At 37.5% G+C, this 22,241-nt stretch overlaps 1 protein-coding gene across 2 annotated transcripts in view; it reads right to left on the bottom strand.

The window, feature by feature from the left end:
• The window catches only part of PPP2R3A (protein phosphatase 2 regulatory subunit B''alpha), a 163,097-nt gene that overhangs the window by 89,934 nt on the left and 50,922 nt on the right, over window positions 1-22,241 (bottom strand). Inside the window, exons 1-3 of one of the 2 annotated variants that reach the window (XM_037143846.2) lie at window positions 13,377-13,844; window positions 9,301-9,567; window positions 3,227-3,330 (exon numbers count right to left, since the gene is read on the bottom strand). In XM_037143846.2, the coding sequence (XP_036999741.2) occupies window positions 3,227-3,330; window positions 9,301-9,567; window positions 13,377-13,508 (503 nt within the window). In that variant the 5' untranslated portion in view covers window positions 13,509-13,844. Of the gene's footprint in view, window positions 1-3,226; window positions 3,331-9,300; window positions 9,568-13,376; window positions 13,845-22,241 lie in introns of those variants that run through there. The other variant, XM_037143845.2, reaches the window with a different exon arrangement.

A 22,241-nucleotide genomic window follows, 5' to 3' on the forward strand; every position in this document is an offset into this window, starting at 1 on the left:
TGGGCAACTTAGAACTGCCCCCTCCAACAAAATGACTAAAATCTACCTGGAAAACATGAATCATTTGTAACTTTTAGCTTTGGTATGGTTCTTCAAAAGAAGTCCATTAACTGGTAGTCTTATACACTGTGATTACTTCAGTTCTAATGTAATACCTGGAGAACTTGGTAAACTCAATTTACTGCTAGATTTTTGAAAATAAGAATACGTTTATTGGTCACCTACCATATTCTTAAGTATTAAACTACAAGGGGCTCTCAGGTGGCATAAAGGGATGAGAAGTCATCTGCAAGGTGAATTCTGGTGCCATTATATATGGATTTTTAATAATGATAGGTGAAAAGAATATCCCAAGAGCTTACCAGGAAGGATATCTAGCCCAGAAAAGGTGAGGAAAATGTATATAAAGAAAGCAGATCAGTCAAAAGGTGCAGAAGGAGCAAGCTGTGACATGCTCTTAAAAAGTATAAATACATGAAGAAATAACTTCTAAAGAAGAAAGCAGGGGTTGGGGAGAAAGAGGATGGGTTTGAATTCAAGAAAACTTGTGAAGATATTAAAATCCAGGAGTGTTTTGATAAATGTACTATTTGTTTGTTCCTTAACTGGAGCTTTCAAAATGTAATGACCAGATTCCTAGCCAAGATGCAGGCATAGAAGGACTCCCTTTGCCTCCTCCCACAACCAAAAGGATAACAACCAACTGAAAAACAAAAAACAATCAGAACTGCCAGAAAATCCAACTATATGGAAGTCTGACACGCATCAGCAGCTGGTGGAACAGGCAGTTGCATATTCATGTGCAGTATATAAAAATTGGGAGGCACAACTGGGAAGCGCATGATCCCAGCCTTAGGCCAGACCACACAGCCCATGGTTCCAAGGCTGGAAAATAAAGCCTTATAACCTCTGCCTATAAAAACCAGTGTAGCTTAGGGTGGCGGGAGAAACTGCAGGTTTCTCAGGACAGTCTGTTTAAAGGGCCCACAGGGTCCTAGAATGTACACAAATATACCTGCTCTGGGAATCAGCACTAGGGCAGCAGCTAGAAGGGCATGAGGTGATTATGGGAAGTGGGGTAAGTGACAGGAAATGGGGTGAGAGCTGAGCAAGTGGCACTTATCTCTCTTTGACCCCTCACCCACTCTCAGTGCCACAAAGCGATGAAGCAGGTTCCCCTGTCCTGGTTAATGCCTAAGGCTCCGCCCTTTACAATGTAACAGGGGAGTCGAAACTGCTCTACCTAATATGCAGAAACACAGGAAAGCTGCCAAATTGAGGACACAAAGAAATATGGTCCAAATGAAAGAACAGAACAAAACCGCAGAAAAAGAAGTAAACAAAATGGACATAGCCAATCTATCAGATGCAGAGTTGAAAACACTGGTGATCAGGATGCTCGTAGAAATGATTAAGTATGACCACAAAATAAAGGAAGAAGTGAAGGCTATACAAAGTGAAATAAAGAAAAATATACAGAGAACCAACAGTGAAGGGAAGGAAACTGGGACTCAAATCAATGATTTGGAGCAAAAGGAAGATATAAACATCCAACCAGAACAGAAAGAAGAAACAATATTTCAAAAAACAAGGACAGGCTTAGGAACTTCTGGGACAACTCAAATGTACCAACATCTAAATCATAAAAGTGCCAGAAACAAAAGAGGAAGAGGAAGACATCAAAAACTTACTTGAAAAAATAATAAAAGAAAACTTCCCCAGTTTGATAAAGAAAATAAACATACAAGTCCAGGAAGCTCAGAGAGTCCCAAACAAGTTGGACCCAAAGAGGGCCATACCAAGACACATCAGAATTAAAATGCCAAAAGTTAAAGATAAAGAAAGAATCTTAAAAGTAGCATGAGAAAAGCAGAGTTATCTACAAAGACATTCTCCTATCATCTGATTTCTCAAAAGAAACTTTGCAGGCTAGAAGAGATTGGCAAAAACTATTCCGAGAAGCCCTGGCTGGTGTAGCTCAGTGGATTGAGCATGGGCCTGCGAAGCAGACAATCGCGGTTCGATTCCCAGTCAGGGCACATGCCTGGGTTGCAGACCAGTTCCCTGCAGGCCAATTCCCAGCAGGGGACGCATGAAAAGCAACCATACATTGATGTTTCTCTCCCTCTCTCCTTCCCTCTAAAGATAAATAAATAAAATCTAAAAAAAAAAAAAAATCAGCTCAGTACAAATCTGGCCCTTTAAAAAAAACAAAAAAAAAACTATTCCGAGAGATGAAAAGGACCTACATCCAAGATTACTCTATCCAGCAAAGCTATCATTTAGAATGGAAGGGCAGATAAAGTGCTTCCCAGATAAGGTCAAGTTAAAGGAGTTCATCATCACCAAGCCCTTATTGTATGAAATGTTAAAGGGACTTATCTAAGAAAAAGAAGATCAAAAACATGAACAGTAAAATGACAACAAACTCACAACTATCAATAAAGGAATCTAAGAAAACAAAAACAAACTAAGCAAACAACTAGAACAGGAACAGAACCACATAAACGGTGATCACATAGAGGGTTATCAGCAAGAAGGAGGAAGAGAGAGACTGGGGGAAAGGTACAGGGAATAAGAAGCATAATTGGTAGGTACAAAATAGACATGGGATATTAAGAATAGTACAGGAAATGGAGAAGCCAAAAAACTTATATGTACCACCCATGGACATGAATTAAGGGGGGTGTTGTGCTGGATGGAATGGGGGTACCAGGTAGAGGGGGACAAAAATGGGGCAATTGTAACAGCATAATCAATAAAATATACTTAATAATAAAATGTCCCACAAAATAAACAAAAAAGTAATGATTAAAATTTATTACAATAATTATTTTTAATAAATCAACTAGATACAATTCTAAAGTGGATCAAATGAGAATGAAACCTGTATTTTCATGTAGTACATGTGGTGTACTCTTATGTCACTGATACAAAAGTCAAATCCCAAGACCCAAATTTAGCATGTAAAACTAAGAAACTATCAAACAGTTATTAAAGTGGTATTTCTGAAGATCCATTTTACTTCTTAGAGACATAAGATAAAGGCTAATGAAAAAAACTTGTATGTGGGTATAAATGACTGAGAATCATTGAGTTTTACTTGCTGAAATAAAGGGGTAAAGGAAAAATTAATAAATGAATAAAATAAATGACCTTTATGAAGTATGTCATGAGGAGCAGAGAATTCTTTGCCTAGCCTCAGAGAAACTGTTCACATACTTACTTTCTCCACAGGGTAGTAAATGACTCTGCCGACACAAATCCTGTCTTCTCTCCCCCTGCAGCCCTGAACATGGGGGCTTTCCAATAGAGAGGACAGCCACAGACCTGCAGATAAAACACCAAAACAGTGTAAGCCCAGGGGCAGTGAAGAGATGACACGGCCAAAGAAAGGGCCTTTGTGGCTTTTACCCTTTAAGCCACAGTGGACAAAGGGGCCCTTGGAAGAGCAAAACAGGGACAAAGGCAAATATATCAGAGACACGGAGGGAGAACAAAATATAGGATTACATGTTTAATGGAGGAAATAGAAATCCATTTACCTTTTTTCCAACTTCATTTGGAGTTATGTTTCTTTTCCCTATCCTAACAGTTGAAGTAACCAGTCTTCCTCCTTCCTACCACTCTTATATATTTTTTATCTTCCAGAAAGAAAAAGAAATGACTGAATGTCATGATTGTATATGACCTTGCTTCCTATGGCAGAAAAATAGTCACCTTTATTATGTGGTCACTTGGTGTTAATACTCTCTACCTTTATCTCTAGCTGTCATTTTGACATAATAGGTTAAGACCCAGGATCAAGAAGAACCAGAAAACCCCCAACTGTTCTAGAAAACAGCTATCAAATCTATTTTAAATGGTTACAGTTCAGGTAAAAAATGGAAGGTAAAAATCAAAATGCTATAATTTATGTATTAGAAACTACCACAAATACATTATAAAAGCCTCAGGAAGAATTGGAAATGAATATAAAGCAACTATAATATCCTAAAAGGTAATTTTTTTCTTCTTCAATAAAAAGCTCTTTATTTCAATTAAAAAATTCTTATATAAGAGTTTTTACCAAATTTACCCTTTTTTTTGTAAAGGAAAAAAATTAGTAATGATAATATCTACATGTTAGCACAGAAATGGTCTCCAAATATTCCCAATTTTATATATACATGTAACACATATTCTGAAATCTGGAACTCTTCAAAGAAACACATCTTATTATTAAAGAAATTCTTATTATTCATATTAAATGGAGGATCTGCTGAGCCTTCATTATTCTACAAAGGGAAGTTTCTCCATTGGAGGTTGACAAGATCTGAATCCACATTAGGTTCAGGTGAAGTTGCCTCTGGTGTGAGGTCTTAGTGCATGGGGGGTCCCCATAAAAGACTGAAGAGTACTGAGTCTGCTGCAATGCTAAGAACACTTAACGCTGCTGGGTTCATGTCAGAGAGGAGGATATAGAAGGGGAATACAAACCTAGGGAGGTAAGTACAGGGCAGAAATAATAGGCTGCTCCTGGCAGGGCCACTAAAGCACGTTCTGCAAGCAGGATGGAATTTAAGATTCCTTAAGTCCAGAGTTCAAATACCTCCACTGAGGTCAAGAATGAGGAAAGGTGTTGCTTAGCAACCACATGGATTTTTTATTGTGTAAATTACGACTGCCAAGGTACAAAGCTCACAATTAATATACTTTGGATTGTAAACTGTCAAATCCATTTTCCCCAATCCCAATCCTCCCTTTCATGCAGAATGCTGGTGTGCCAAGAAAATGCTCTTAGATATTATAGGTTTTTGGCAGCTGCTGAGAAAGCTGAAAGAATAGCCTGTATTATGAAGGTGGGGTGCAGAACCATACATGAAAGTATGGGGAGAGGTTGAAAGTGACTTGCCAAAGTGCTTGAAACTCCCACCATTAGTCACTCATGGGTTTTTCAGGATTAGAATGGACTAGGAGGCTTCTAGCTCAACCTCGAGCAGTCACCAGCCTCAGCTGAAACACTTCTAAGGGCTGTGTGCTTACTATACCTAGTGCAGCTACTTCCACTACTGAACAACTTTTATTTCCTCGGACTACAGTCTTTTCTGCACAAGGCTCCTGTTAAATGCATATATGTCAGCTTGTAAGGAGCAATAAGTCACTGATTGACACTATAAATTTATTATGACCCAAAGGCAAAATCCTAAGGGATAAGGTAGAGAATGGACATGTTTTGAAGTAGATTGGAAAGGATTGACCTAGTTTGCTCACAGTGGGGTGCTTGAGTAAACAAGTGTTAGGGTATCAGGCCCTTGGAGAAAATGCCAAAGGAAAAAAATGGGAAGGGCATTGAACAGCAAGGGCTGCCGACTCTGCACTTTGATTATTAAAAGAAAAAGTATGGTTCGCCTGCATCTGCTTAAAAAAGAATTAAGATGAAGGGAATCAGGAGATCAATAAGAATAAAAAAATAAATGATATTAATCTGAGGGTAACAAAATAGAGAGTTTTATAACAGAGAAGAGAATAAGCCAGTGTCAGGACTTTTTACAAAGGTAGAGAATGGATGACAAGTGGGGATATATAAGGAGATACAGAAAACGGGTTTAGGAAACTCAGGTTTATAAGAGCGGGCAAGAGTCGATGTGGTGGTAATCAAAGTCACTGGAACAAAGAAAATTCGGTTAACACCTATAATTTGATCTAACGATGGCCTAACAACATAAAGAACTGAAAGCAAGGGGGTTTAATGATACACACAGGAAGAGAGAATCACCAATATCTGTAGTGTTCTTTAATATTTTTAAATGTTTCATCTTGTTTCATTTGGTCCTCATGCCCCATGCAGAGGGCAGGTATTTTTATCCTATTCTGCAGACGAAGAAAATAAAGATACAGAGGGTACCTGACAGGCCACAGGTTTGATGGGTCAAGATGGGGCTACATCAGCCAGAACAGGGGCTGGAGGGCTTGGTTCAGAAAACAGTTTCATTCTTTTTCCTCAACTTCCTGCTAGAGGTCTGGTCTCTGACAAATGCTTTTCTTTTTGTTCCTCAGTTTCTGTTCCTATAATGCCTTTGCCCCTTTTAGATTCATTCTCTCATTTCTTTTCCACCTTCACTTGAAACTGTGGGGAAAAGTACACACTACATACTGAGAATTTAATCAGAAATGGGCATTAATCCCTCCAGGGATTATGGCTGTTTGAGGTCAAAGATGAGTAAACTAAACTTTACCAGTAGATGCACATTTCATGAACAAAGAGATTTCTTTGCACTTAAAAAACAGATCACAGCCTGTACGGCTATACTTAAGTGTTACTAAGAGTCAATTGCAAATTCAAGCTGGCCTTTATAAATAGCTTTATAAATACAAGAATCCATAAAAATGTTCATTTACTGCTCCAACCACCTTTCCCTTCATTGTCCCTTAAAGGCTGTCTTTCTTCTCCCTTTCAAATGACCACCCTTTGTGAGAACACAAGCACACGGGGTACAAGGGATGCAGGGGCAGAGTTCACTGCCTAGTGGCAGAGAGGAGCGGACAGACAGCACAGAAAAATTGGTTGAAAATAAGGATGGCTTAGTGAGTGCTAACAGATTGCCATGGCCAAGTAAAAGCTGGCTTGATGGGGACTGGCTAAATAGAGGACACGATTAAATGAATTTTTAAAATAAATGATTTTAAAAATAGACAAGATCCAATAAAATGAGCTGATACAGTAATCTAAAATGAAATAATACAAACCAATACACTTGTGATATCTTGTGAGGTCATTATACAATACACACATTCTCACTTTTATATGCGATGTTGTTTTTAAAAATTGAAAGCTATGAGCAATTGACCTTGCTACCTGAGCCAAAAATTAAGGTCAAAGAGCAATGAACACCAATGCCTGGCACCCGTAAATGGAATTTAGGTCCATAATCAAGTACAATTCAGGCAAGTTAATCAGACATGTATGTATACTGGCTATTGTGCCACATGATTGGGTAGACAGTAAATTGTTATGCAAATGACTTACTATGGTAAACAATAGAGCTTTCTACCTTTTTCAACTTTTCTGTATTGTTGGCTTCAACACTGGCAGTTTTACCTGATGACATACAGATCGATCCTCACTGCCTGTAAATAGCAAAGTCCTTTCTCTGACTCCCCAGCATGCACAGACCCATCCCTGACTTGGTTACACTCTTTCCTGACCTCCCTTGACAATCTTAGGCTTCCCGCTCTCTTCTCTGAATCTGTTCTGTGCTCTACTGTCCACTGAACGGTAGAGCAGGGCAGGGATACCTGGATTACAGTTGGTGGAGGCAGGAGGGCAGAAAGGCCAAATCAGGCTCCTGAGTTAGGGGTCAGTAATATTCAGAGGAGGAAGGTCAATCCAGAGGGCCTGAATTCAAGACAGAGCAGAAAGCAGATCTCTGACAGTGAGGCACTAATCCTGTGGATTGGCTCTCCAGGTGTGGTGACCCAGCACAGCACCAGGGAACCACCATGTCCCTTAATCTGGACAAGTCTGTCTCTCCTTATCTACCTGCCTGAAGCAGTCCATGAAAATCTCCCATCTCTCTCACACAAACTGTTGTTATGTTAGAAATACCATTTGGCATTTATGCGGTTAACATGTTATTTCCAGATGCACACTCCATTCATCCTTGCTAAATTCTATCTTTTGGATTTAGAGTCATAGTTCCAGCCCATTTAGATAATTCACCATCTTTGGTTCATATAACAGCCACTTCTCAAAGCTTTGGGTAAGGCCTTGAAAATGCCAAGGCCCTGAAAGAAGTTATAATTTATTAGGGTGGAAATAATTGGAAGTTAGCTAATGGTATGTTAGCACATGTTCAGGGGAGATAACATGGTAGAAATAGCACAGTGCTAGGAGTTAGGGGACTTGTCTCCTGACGTTTACCAGTTCTGTGACTTCAGGTAAGTACTTGTGAGACTTCAGTTTCCTCATGTGTAAAATAGCGTGGAAACAGGTGAGCTCCTATTTCTGGAATGAAAGAGTCTGTTTTTTATTAGAAACATCTAAGGAACCAGCAAGCAAGTTCTAAGATTAGGAGTGAAGAAGAGGGGAATAAAAGAAAGAATTCCTTTTAATTTCCCATAAAACCATTCTATTTACAAATTATTTAACAGCAGTAATAAGTGTTCCGAGGTCAGAGGTAGGGGAAAGTACAGGGTGTGATTGGAGTGAGGATTCAGGGACTTCTCCAAAGACAGGATGGAAACTAGGGCTTAAAAGGACAGGTGATGTGGGGGTTGGCAGGAGTGGAGGCCTATTCTGAAGGGGAGAACTGAGCCCAAATGCAGAGATGGGCCTGTGGGGAGGCGAGTGGGTCAGACTCAGACAGGGAATAGTGATCTAGGGAATTTGAGTTTTATCTTCAATATGTTTTTAAACTTTCAAATATTATTTCTAAAAGCAGGGGAACCATTCCTAGTGTAAGTTTGCATGGCATCTTGGGACCTCCCACTTGGTCTCCTATTTGTCTACATGTAGCCCTTAAACTACCAAACCCCTCTGTCTCTTGAAGTACAGCTTGAAATCACTGCTAAATCCTGAGATATGATGTGACTCCTCAATACAAGTACATGATAAAAATAAAACGCAAGCAAAAGAAAGCACTTCTGTGGATGGTAGGAATCCCTGAATGGCGTGATCGAACACAATGCAATGGTCATGCTCAGTATTACTCGTTTTAGGAAGAGCTATAGAATCCAGTAAATAAGTATTTTACAGTAGTTTTGGCATTAGGAGCTAAGATCTTAAATTAAACGCAGTTGGATATATTGGAAAGTATCAGAGACTTACTTCCTAATGGAAAATCCATTTATTTCTGAGTAGAATTAGTGTTGAGCTGGCCTGGTGGTCCCTTGCTTGGCTTTAAGACAGAGTTATGATGATTGGGTGAGAACAACAAAGAAAAGATTTATAGTCAACACAACTAAAATATTTCTACCAAGTAAGGCTATACTTAATGATGAAACAGGTTGCTTGGCAAGATAGTGAGGTTCCTGTCACTGAAAGCATTCAAGCAGAGAATGAATTTGTGTGTCAGTGATGTCATGGTTGGAATTCCTACATTAAATGAAAAGCTAAATGAGAGGTCCTCTAAGGTTTTCTTCAAACTTAAGAGTTCCATGAAATAGGACCATAGCTAAAGATATATCAGGATCAAATAAATTTTTCAACATGGAAAAAAATTTTTTTCAGCATGCTTAAAAACAGAGAGGAAACAGGCAGTGAAGAGAAGAGTGGTATTGCTAGAGAAAGGAAGATTATACACCACTTAGTTACATTACCTTTGCAATTTTTCCCATTTCATAAATATCTGCTTTCTGATCTTCGATATCCATGAAAGCAGCTTCAATTCTGCTTAGAGTCTGTTCATGGTTACTGCAGGCATCTGGGAGTCCTTCAGGAAAGTAGAACTGTGGAATGTTTATGGACAGTGGTGCGTTTACGACATTATTCACATGAGGAACAGGGGAAAGAGGTTGGGGAATACTGGGAAAGGTGGCTGGAGGTGGCAGTGGCGTTCCAGGTTTCTTCTCTGGTTTATTTTGAACCTGGAAGGAAAATGTGATTATGAGATCCCAAAATTATAAACAGTATATACTTCTTGAAAGTCCTCACCAGTAATAGGAAGTAAACTATACATAACAATTAGAGACAGTACAGATCAAGAGCCTACTCTACTATAGAGGGTGGCAAGAATGTTTCTAAGGAACGTTTAGCTGTACTAAATAAAATACATTAATTATCTGTCAATACCCAAGTTTATGTAAATTTATGCTTAAATATCCTAACATATTTCCCCATAATTTATGTGGCAGACATTTAAGAGCAATGTCAGCTGACATACTAAGAACCTCGAGATGTATTCTTAGTCTGTTGGAATTGGATTGGTAAATTCTTTTTAAAGACTGTTCTTAGATTTTCTGTACATTTCCATCTCTTCAACAGGCAGATAGAATGAGATCTTTTTAAATATACAGACCTAAAATCTATTGGAGGGAGTGTGCTTTCACCTTCTTCCCCAGTTTAACTTTGTCACTGTCAGAATCACTGACAATCCCTGATGCAGAGAAAGTCTTTAAGAAAATTAAAGCTTTTTTGTTTCGGAGTATCTTCTACCAGGCTGACTTACTTGCTACTAAGGGTGTGCCATATTTTCCAAGATACAAAGTTCTTTAATTTTTGGTACATTCTAACCAGCAAGGATCATGGTCATTAATTTAATCACAGCCAGACTACCTTTACAATTTATTAACTCATTTATATCATTCTCACTTCCAAAATGGATTTGATGTGGTGTGCAATAAAGAGACATAATAAAAGACAGTATATAAAGGGAGGGGGGTAATGGAAAGATTAAGATTATCCATGATTTAAGGAAAGTGGAGGGGATATACACTAACATTTAGGTAGAGAAGTTTATTTTTTCAATGAAGACTAAATTTAGTTCTGAGATTCCTAGAAGAAAAAGCAAAAAGGTGCCATGAAGATTTTCAGAGTTTTAACGCCCACTCTTAATTCTGACCAATTATCCATCAAGGCTATGAGGTACTGTATTAAGTGCCATATAAGGTATGAGCACGGTGAACAGACTGAACTAACAACGCAAAACAGAGACGGACTCAGAGAGCAGGATGACGGTTACGGTGGGGGAGGTGAGGGGCGGCGGGATTGAGCAAAAAGGAAAAAAGGATTTATGGACTGAACAACAGTGGTGATTATGGGGTGGGGAGGGCGGTGTACAGGGACTAAACGGTAATGGAAAAAATACAATAAAAATAAATTAAAAATAAAGCATTAGTGTGGTACTGTATTAGGTGCCGTATAAAGTATGAAACGTGGCATGATTGTTGACTAGATTTATTTTAAATTCATTGTGAACACAAAGTATTACTTGAGTGTTCTTCTTCCTTAAAATATCCTAAAGCCATCCCTAAAGTTTGAACAAAATAATTTATCTGTAAGTAAAGCTGATATCATATTTCCTTTTAACATAAGAGCTTATGACATATTTAGATTCAGGGTAAAAATCTTAGCTACCCTTGAAAAATATGAATATAATAGGAAGATAGGCTTCATTCACATAAATATGTGATAAATATGATTGAATCTCCTATTCCTATTATACATGACCCTCTTCACATGTTAATATCTGACATTAATATATAGAGTGGAATCTGCTCATATATTAATACTGCTGGGGATATGAAGGCCAGCTGGTCACACCAAGCCATTGCTGCAGTATCAGGATATCACTCATATAAAACAGTAGTCAAGAAAAAAATGGCACAGAGGGAAGGGATATCAATGAAACATGGAAAACTTAACAAAAAACAGTGATAACTTACTAGCCTTGTGCCCTTGGTTAAGTTACTTAACCTTTTAGAACTTCAGTAATAAAACAAATTAAAATCCTTCTTGGAAGGTTGTTGTGAGGATTAAAGGAAATTACAGGAGTGAGGAAATTACACGGGTAAAAGGTTTGAGATAGTGCTGGTCACATATATGTCCTTGTTTGAGAAAGGGTGGGAATCTCAAAACATTAAACATGGTTCTTCAGATTCAACAATAAATAAAATAATCACATTTGTAAATCGACTTAGAGTTTACAAACCACTTATGATTTAACAAACTGATAATCTATTCTAAATAAACATTTCTTTCTGCATTAATGCTAAATATGCAAATATTATTATCTCATTTTGTGAGCTAGCAGCAGTAGAAAATGTTCTTAAACCTCTAAAATAAGGCATACAGTTCCAGGGCTTTACCTGTAAGTCATTTACATTAGTGTCATTTCCTTTCTATTATTCTATGCTAACAGAGATTTGTGAGACAGGTATGCTAGTCATCAACATTCTTTTTTTTGTTTCCCGAAAACAGTTCTCATGGTGTGACATCCAGAGCAGCTATGACCATAGGATTAAGACCACTGGTGCCAGTGGGGATGAAACCCAATAGTCTGGTGAACACATGCTGGTGGGGAAGGTTCAGAGGAAAGCCTCCAATGTTGACTCTATACTTTTGCTTTGACAGAAATAAGTGACATTCAAAACAAACCCTGGCTACGTGTCAAGGTTTTTATTTCAATGGGAAAATATTTGATTATAGAATAGTCTCTTACTTTCCTTAGTGTAGCAGACAACTATTTATTAATTCATTGGTTGATACACATTTAATAAAAGTGATGTTAGCATTTTAAAAGGAAAATAAAAAGAATACATTTATTTTGAACTTTCAGTTGTGTCAATTCAGGTGTATCACTGAATTTAATAGGACACATAATTAAAAACTTAATGTAGAGCTTAATAAAACTGACTCTTTACAAATATTATACAGTAGAATAAAACACAGTAATATAAATTTTGCCAAACTTACCAGCAAGTTTAGCATCTGCTCATTTTCACTTAAGTCTAGGAACAGCACTAAAATAGAATTAGCTGGGTAAACTATCTCAATTCTCCATTTCAATCTTTCCCTTTAAAAAACAGTATCATTTAGATATTTCTTCTGAATAGTATCCTTTCACTGTAGCATTTCCAATCTTTGACCATTTTTGAGCTATTAAAAAGAAAAAAAACCAACTTCATGTGGCCCAATCAAATAATTTCAAATTACTCTGGCTGAGAATAACTATGAAACTGTGGTTTCTTACTGGGCTCTGGATGGTCATCATGTGTATGGCTTTTAATTTGTACTGTAGTCAGTGTTAGGTTCTCATTTGTGAGATGCCGGCCATAAGGCTGTAAGCAGTTCAGCTTGGGCTCTGCAAAGTAGTCAACGCAGGCAGAAGTGACCCAATCTCACAGCTTGCTGAGGGTACTCTCTCACCACGCAGGAGTTAATTGCCATCCTTTATTACCTACATGCATTATATTACACACACATAATTGTCTATAGATACAATCAGTTTTTCCTTAAAAAATTAACAGGATCAATATTTTAAAAAATATTTATTACAGATATATGTATGTTAACTCAAACATAGCCTATTAATTCAAAATACAAACAAGACTTTTAACACAGAAATTTTTGTTTCTCAAAGGTACATTTCTATGAAAAATTCTAATATTTCTCCACTAAATTGTAAAATATTTGTTTTATTTATTGTCTCTAAAACTAGATTCCCTCTCTACAAGAGAAAAATGTGAGTACTGTACTCAGGTCCAGAAGGTCTATTTTCTATTTTTAAACCTGTTGGAATCTCTCTACAAATAGCTTTCTGCAAATAGCTGAATAGAGGACACAGATTAATTCCTTGATCTAGTATCAAGTGAGCTGTAAAGTTATTTGTAAGTTAGTTCACTGGGTGGTTTTATTAGTAATAAAAATATGTTAAAAAAACACCCAAGTTTCAAACCTGTGTCTGCTGAAATGACTTCAACCGCTTCTTAAACCGTGACGGGAGAACAAAATCACAGCCCCTTGCCAGGAAAGCTAACTCTCCCCTTAAATCCGGGTCCCTTCGTAGCGATGTTTCCTTGATCATCATCTTTGAAAAGTGGATATTTACTTAGCAACTGTCCAGCATACTTTTGAAGACTGTCGGATTTAATATGCTGTTGATCTTGCTAGGCAGAAAGGTATTTTTTTCTTCTTATCTCCCACAGAAATTAACTTCAAGCATTGTGCTCTCCCAGCCTCCAGAGACCACAATCCATGCTTGTACTGACATGCAGCTGGTTCTCATGTACAGCCTGTGGTTCCCAGTACCTGCTCATAATTTTCAAGTTAGAAACACAACCTGCAGTGGCCCTGTTGCTCCTTGTAGGTAGCTTTATGTCAAATTGACCTGCACATGTTGAGAATACAGAGCCTTCTGGGAAAGGAAGCACCCACTACTCTGAGCACCAAAGTTAGAAACATTACAGTGAACCTAAAAATAGCAACTTCTCAGATAATGCTAACTTCTTAAACCCAGACTATGTGAGGTGTTGATTCACATGAATTAGTTTCTCCTCAAACTAGAAAGAACACTTAAAGCATTTTTTACTTTGCCATTTAATTTTATGAAAAAAGAACAAGCTGCACTTCAAACTTAAAACTATTATTTTAATAGTTTTTTACTTATTTGAAGGGAAGCAAATATCCAAAACCCTCTAGATATATCTCATCAAAATATGGAGAAAAACAAATTTTCATCCTCAAATGGTAGTATACAAAGATATTTGTTGGTTTCAGATTTGGAAATAAAATTCTTTTTGTGTGTTGGCAGACTACATTAGTCATCAAACATACTTTTTGAGAGTGACTCTAGATATGGAGAGATTTGAAAATTTATTGTCAAAGCGTAAATTAGGAAAGTGGAACAACCAATGCCTAAGAAAGCAGCTTTGGATACATATAAATGAGTGCATTTTGGCTATCATATACAAGTACAAAAGCTGATCCAATAGCAATGACATAATACACCTTTCATTTGTGACTTTTCTCTTTCAAGGAGCTTTCAACAAATCACTTCAGATTTTTAAAATATTCTATTGTTTTATCATATATTAAAGCCTCATATAGTTATTTACAAGAGACTCTTCAAGTACTCTCTCCTGCTTAACATTTAGACTTCAATGTTTATTTTCAATCAACCACATCATTCGGTCAATATTTACTTTCTCCCTCTAGAAAATGTAAACTAAATAGCATTACCAAATAAATCCCAAACCAAAAACATCTTACAACTCTCTTCTGTTGAAACTTTGTTTAATTTAGTAGGAATTAAATTCTTTGGTTTTCCACTGTTTCCCACAACTTAAGTTAGCTTTCATTTATTTTCTTAAAGACATTCTGACAACACTTTATAATGTGTACATTGGGCTTATATGTTTAAACCTGTGGTTTTCAAATTTCTTTTTCTTTTGTAAGCAGTGGAATTCTCCACTCATACAAAATCTTACCTGAATGCTTCCAATATATGCTACAAAAGAGGATTACAACGGAAACCACTGGCTAGTGCTTCACTGCCCTTCTTTTCCCTCACCCAATTTTCTCTCACTGGGCTTGCACGTTTGCCCTTTAAGCTAGGTAGCTTTCCCATCATTTTTCTTCCCATATACTTTTGCCTAAAATACTGTTTTTCTTCTTTATTATTAACCTCCAAATTAAAACATCAAAAACAGTTTGTTATGAATGGTACTAGGTCTTCAGACTTACGATTTAATACTTTTTCAATTAAAGCACACCCTCTTCTTCCCAACACCAACCAGTGGCTTCAGGGGTGACTTTTCATCCCCTTTCTGAGAAAGTAGACAGTGGTTGCCAGGGGCTAGGGGAAGGTGGGGAGCAATTGCTAATGCATACAAGTTTTTTTGGTGGGAGGGGTGAGGAAAATGTTCTGGAGTTATATAAGTGCTGATGGTTGCATGATCTCGTTGAAATTCCAAAAGCCAATAAACTGTGTACTTTAAGGGTGAATTTTATACTCTGTGGATTATATCTCAATTTTAAAAAAAGCCTTTCTCACCTTGGCTCTAACTGGCAGAGTAGTTTAAAAAAGGTAGTAACTTGGAATGGTAGACTTTATTTAAAATGTTGCTATAAATAAGCTTTGAAAAGAAACTGATTACAAGCTAATTAATCTTAATTCTAGTCTTTACCATCCTTCTCTTTTCTGCCCTCAGTGTTTTTTTCTTCAGTGTTTAATTGCTTGTTTTGTTATTAATGCTATTTTACTCTTAAATAATGACATAGCAGAGTAGAAGGCCATGTGGTGGTGTTTACCTAGTTTCTTTGCTCCTGGCCTAATCTGTGAGCCTTGACTGCACTGGCTGCAGCAAAACGGCACATCTAATAGGCACTTTTGTGTCTTTCTTCAATTGCCTCCAAATGATAGGAACGTATTCCATGACTATTAGAGAAATAACCCATAAATCTAGTATTTTGTTTCTCAGTGTTTCTAAAACTTTGGGGGTAGATGTTTTTCCAGGAGCAAGGGGTAGGAAAAGATAATTAAGAGCCTACGATTATTCAGTATAATTCTTGGGATCTCTATAATTTCTAGTTTAAAAAAATTTTTAAGGATTTTTAAAAGATTTTATTATTTTTGGAGAAAGGGGAAGGGAGGGGGAAAGAGGGAGAGAAACATTAATATGTGGTTGCTTCTTGCATGCCCCCTACTGGGAACCTGGCCACAACCCAGGCATGTGCCCTGACTGGGAATCAAACTGGTGACCCTTTAGTTCGCAGGCTGGCACTCAATCCACTGAGCCACACCAGCCAGGGTCTAGTATTTTTTTAAAGATTTTATTTCGTTGTAGAGAGAGGGGGAAAGTGGGAGAGAAGGAGAGAAACATGGAGGTACTAGAGAAATATCAATCAGTTCTCTCTCATACACCCCCAACCAGAGACCTGGCCCACAACCCAGACAAGTGCTCTGACTGGGAACCGAACTGGCAACCTTTTGGTTTGCAGGACAACGCTCAACCCACTGAGCCACGCCAGTCATGGCTAGAATTTCTAGTTCTTATAGTTCTCTGTTCTTTGTTTTTCTTCACCTTCTCTCCTTTAGGATTTATTTCAAATAGTATTTGCTCATTATAGACCATAAGAATTCATTTGGGATCTATACATATGTCAGACAACTGAAGTTAGAGGGAACAGAGAGTTTCCGATCCATTGCCATTGCCACGTTAGATGGTGGCAGTAATACCTTGCTTCAGTCTCTTATTTGTTTGCATATGTGATTTCTCAGTAATCTGGCATGAGGGCTGAACTCAGATGTCAAAAGAGATGGCTGAAATTGATGGTGATGAACATTATGTTGCACATTTAACAGCTGATGGAGCCGTGCCTCTTAGATGCTGAAGTGCCTTAGGATGTCTTGTTTTCAAGATGGGAAAATCGTGGTACGTTTATCTGCTAATGGAATGGTCTAGCAAAGGGTAAAAATGCATGACTGCAGGAGAGCAGAGGGTCAATCACTGGAAGAGTGGCCCTGGGTAGAGGGGAGAGGATCGGATCCAGAGCATAATTGCAGGGGTTGGCCTTAAGTGACCAGACCACTCATGCAAAGTGAGGGAAGGAAAAGAAGTATGGATATTAATATGGCTAGGTGGGTGGCTAAAGGTCTCCCCTCTGATTGCTTCAGTTTTCTTAGCAAAATAGGAATCAAGGTCATTAGCTGAGGGCAAGGATGGAAGAGGAAATGTTAGCAGACAGAGAAAAAAGCATGAAAGTCACTTGCAGAGTGGGAAGAGTGAAGGACTAGGGACATGTACTAAAAACTGCCAGACAACAGTAATGACCCACTGCAGGATGGTGATCATGAATTTAACGTAAGACTACTCAGTATGGTTGTGTGATCTTTAGACAAAGTCAGTTGCACAAAAGCTCAGAGTAGACAGAATGAGAAAAGGACAATGAGATGTATAGGTGTTCCTTAACTCTTTAAGCCTAAATGTTCAGAATTTAAGCAAACAGCTGGTATGTGGAGGTACTACAATAGGACCTGGGGGTACAACTGTGAATAAAGGAGCACCATCTTCTCAAAATGCCTACAATCTATAATGAAGGTATTTCCATCCTGTAATAACAAAATGATCTATACATTTTTTCTTTCATTGCTATTTTGCATTGGCTTCAGGTGTACAGATTAGTGGTTAGATAATCATATACTTTACACAGTGTTCCTCCCAATATTGCTAGTACCCCAATGGCACCATACATAGTTATTACAATATTAATATACTTCCTGCTTACTTCCTCATGACTATTTTGTAACTACCAATTTGTGTTCCTTAGTCCCTTCCCCTCTTTCACCCAGCCCCCCAACCCCCATCTCCTCTGGCAACCACCAGTTCATTCTCCTATCAGGCTGTTTCAATTTTGTTTATTTTGTTATGTAGATTTCACATATAAGTAAAATCATGTATTTGTCTTCCTCTGACTTATTTCACTGAGAGTAACAGCCTCTAGGTCTATCCATGCTGTTGCAAATGTTCCATTCCTTTTTATGGCCAAGAAATATTACATTGTACATATGCACCATAGCTTTTTTATACACTTGGGTATTGATGGGCACTTGGTTTGCTTCTATAGCTTGGCTTTGCAAATAACACTGCATGAACATATGGGTGCATATATTCTTTCAAATTAGTGTCTTGGGTTTCTTCAGATAAACCCTAAGAGGTGGAATTGCTGGGTCACAAGGCAGACCCATTTTTAATTTTTTAGAAAACACCATACTGCTTTCCATAGTGGCTGCTTCAATCTGTATTCCCAACATTGCACAAAGTGATCTATACTCTTAATAGTGTTCTCCGCTCTTGCCAGGAGAGGTGATGGGGCATCCTTACAACACCAGATTTGTATGTGTTAAAAGCTAGAGGTATTATTCTACCCAGGTTTACTAAAAGTCAATAAATTCATGTTATTTCTGTTACAGAATTTGTCAGCAAGAAAGATAACTTATGATGATGGTTAGCTGTTAATGTCTCACAAAATGAATTCTTTTTTGACCTCAAAAGTAACTGACATTTCCCAGAGGGTCCCTGGAAAATCTCAAGTGGTTTGTCTCACACCTTGTAAAAAATAGATATTAAACTAATTACATTTACTTGGTATGTTAAATTACATGGGAAGCACTGTCAAGTAAGTGATGACAAAACTTCATGTGGATGCATGTTATTAAGTGGTCTAGAAACTATGAAATTCCCCCAAATCAGGTATGTTCTAGTATAATATTATCAGCCATAATTCCAATTATCTTAAAATGTGGTATGTCACAGACATAACCAAAATTCCTGGTCAAGTCCATTATAATAAACTCTCAACAGACCTTTTAACTGTGGGTATTTTTAAGTCTCTTGCCATTTTAAGCCAGCTACTACTTTACTCTAATGCTTTTGCAAAAGTGAAATTCATGGAAAAGACCCTGCAAAGTATTCTTAACTGTTGGCATTGATGTCAAACCTTAGGTGCACGTTTTATAACTAAAGAAGGTGCAACCTGACATCTGGTCTTGTGCAAATGCCAGATACTTCAAAATCAAATTGACTAGGAAGAGACATAGCTGACATTAAGATGGACGCCTTCCTCCCAAGGTTTAGGACCAAAAACATTTCTTTCCATTCCTCCTTCACTTTCTGACTATCCTTTTCCTAGTTTCCTTCCCCTGGTCTGAAAAGATAATGCATTATCCACATATTAGGCCTTTGCAAAGGAGGCTAATGCAACCTTCAACTGACTGTTGAATGCTAAGATGCTAATGATCTTGTAGTTGTTCCTGCCCATTAAAATATCTCCCTGACCCAATGCCACCATTTTTCTGAAATAAACTAGCTGGATAAACACTTCTGGGGAAGTGGAGACACAGTTCCACAGAATACATAAAGAGGCCACCTGGCTTATAGAAAAGTATGTCCCTTTTCGGGGTCATTTCTTAATTTACTTGGTTCTTGCTGGTTTGACTTAGGAGGACTCTGGCTCAGGAGTGTTCTCCAAACCATGGGCATAGTTTCGTTGTAATAATTATTACTGTCTTCCTAACACAATGTGTATTAAATTTTAAATGTGTATGGCCAGCCTCTGGCCAGCCAACAGATGGTCTTTCTCTGACTGGACTGACACAAGAGAAAAGAAGACTGTAATCAGCTCCAAGAATAGGAGCCTGACATCATCTTATGTGAATCCTCCACTGAGACCCCAAGAGACAATCGTATCTGAGAATCACGCTAATAAGACCGACATTTTTAATCAAACCTCCTCAATGACCAAGAGCAGCAATTTTCAACTGGTTTGCTGCAAGAGGCACACTGGTATACAAGAATTTTTTTTTAAATGCAATACCTGACTATTTAGTCCTTTCCTTAGACTGTCAAATAGAAAAATGACAACAGCCAACACAACAAGAGCTGTCTGGTGTCAATGAATCAAAATTATACCTATTTTTGGGTCAGACTGGCAAAATAAAAATGTTGGTTCGCTGCATAGTTTTAGTAATTAGCTTATGTGTGTCATGAGATGAAAAAAGTTGAAAACTACCGGTCAAGAGGATAAGCAAAAGCGGGGACTGCTGAAATACATTTCCAGGCCCAAGGTGGAGCTACTCCTTCCCAGGGTGTCACCTTAGGAAACCAACACTTAGATAACTTTTGTGTCCTTATAAATGCTCTACTCCACCAGAAACACAGTATATTCAGTCAGCCAATCCCCTAAGGCCAAGCGAACTCTGGGCCTTCTCACCCCAAACAAGGTTGACTATGTGGCCTCAGCTAATCAGATATTTTCTACTTATTTCTTCCTTTTTCTTTATTCTTTATCCTATGAAAGTTCCCTGCCTTCTGCCCCACTTTGCAGTTCCCCCAAAAGACACTTTCCACTCATGAAGTGTTAAATAGTTTGTTTGTATTATCTAAACTGCCTTCTTTAATAATTTTTATTACATATAAATGACATTTACCACATTATTGAAATAAGTCCAGCTAAGATTCATACTTTGACAATAGTTTTACTGTTTAAGCTTGAAATTATAAAGCTATTTCTTAAAAACATTAACATCTTAACTTGTATTTCAGTTAAATTCAGACAGGTTTCTACCCTAATTAGTTCAAATTTGTAAGGTTTCACTAAACTTAAATATTATAGTATAATTTTTTAAATAATAATCTTCCTCCTTATTTATCTTAAATTCTTCCTCTTTCATTGATGAGCCTTCTCCCTGCTTCCATTCTTTTAACTAATGTAGGCAGTAATGGATTTTTTCCCCTGGCTTTATTTTTACTAATTAAGTTAAAATAAACAATTTTCAAGGGAGACTAGTGTTCATTATTTTAACCTGTGAATAACAGCTAATAGGCTAGTAAAGGCTGTAGTACTATCTGTTGGTGGTAATAAAAAATAATATAAGATACAACTTATGTGAATTACCAAAGCATTATCATTTCTAAATGTTTAAAAAATTATTACATTATCTCCAATACCAAAATATGTCCTCAGTAATCTACTCATCGAATTATAAAACACTTCGAGACCTCAGCAACATTTCCCTTTCCTTCCTCCACAAGTTGTTCTCTTTTTCTTGTTCATCTCACTTTTAGGTCTATCTGCACACCTAGGTCACTTTACAGGGCCCTTTCTTTGCCACTTTGAGGCTTTGTGAAAAAAGCATTTACTGAACATTTGCAAGCCAAAGACATAGATAACTTGACAGTGAGAAAGAAGTCCCCATGCAACAAAAGAATAGGAAATAAAAAGTGGACTGAAGAGGTGGACTGAAAAGTGGACTGTTTTAGGTGGAAAAATCAGAGACAGATTGTGACTGGCGAGGAAAGAAGGCTAAAACTACGTAGAGACAAACCCATGATCAGAACTCAAAAAGAAAGATTTTGAAACTTAGGGCTTATCGACCATTTGTAGTTTTTGCTATTAATAGTGATGTTTCCAAGATTTCCAACACCTTTAACAAAATACCACACTGAATCTTATCAAAAGTTTGTTTTGCTTACCTATCATGAAATAATATTTAGAGCAGGAGTCAGAAAATTTTCCTGTAAATGGCCAGGTAGTAAGTATTTTAAGCTTTAAGGTCCCTGTTGTAACCACTCAAACTTTTAGCAGGTGGAGCACAAAAGCATCCATAAATCTTATGTAAATGAGTAAGTATGTCTGTGTTCCAATAAAACTACAGTAGACCCCTAAACTTGAGGGTTAGGGGTGCCAACTGCTCCAGTCAAAAACCCCCATTTAACTTCTGACTCCCCCCAAACTTAAATACATACTAATAGCCTACTACTGATTGGAAGCCTTACCAATAACATAAATAGTGGATTTAAAACATATTTTGTATATTATATATATTGTATTCTTAGAATAAAGTAAGCTAGAGAAAAGAAAATATTATATCATAAGAGTCCTTGGCTGGTGTAGCCCTGTGGATTGAGCGAGTGCCTGAGAACCAAAGGGTCACCAGTTTGATTCCCAGTCAGGGCACATGCCTGGATTGTGAGCCAGGTCCACAGATGGGGGGGTATGAGAGGCAACTACACGTTGATTCTTCTCTCCTCCTTCCCTTCCCCTCTGGTAAATAAACAAAATCTTTCAAGTAAAAAAAAATCATAAGAGAAAATACATTTATAATATCATACTGTATCAATACTGTAAGTTTACATAATCTATTTATAGAATGAATCATCTATATGTACCTATACAATACTGTCTTACATGCTATAAAACACTGTAGATGTTATGTTTTACTAACACTAGACATAAAAAATGCAAAGATAATGTAAAAAAT

The sequence above is a fragment of the Artibeus jamaicensis genome, unplaced genomic scaffold (genome assembly GCF_021234435.1).
Source record: "Artibeus jamaicensis isolate MK-2021 breed Jamaican fruit bat unplaced genomic scaffold, CSHL_Jam_final contig_519, whole genome shotgun sequence".
NCBI classification, from domain to species: Eukaryota; Metazoa; Chordata; class Mammalia; order Chiroptera; family Phyllostomidae; genus Artibeus; species Artibeus jamaicensis.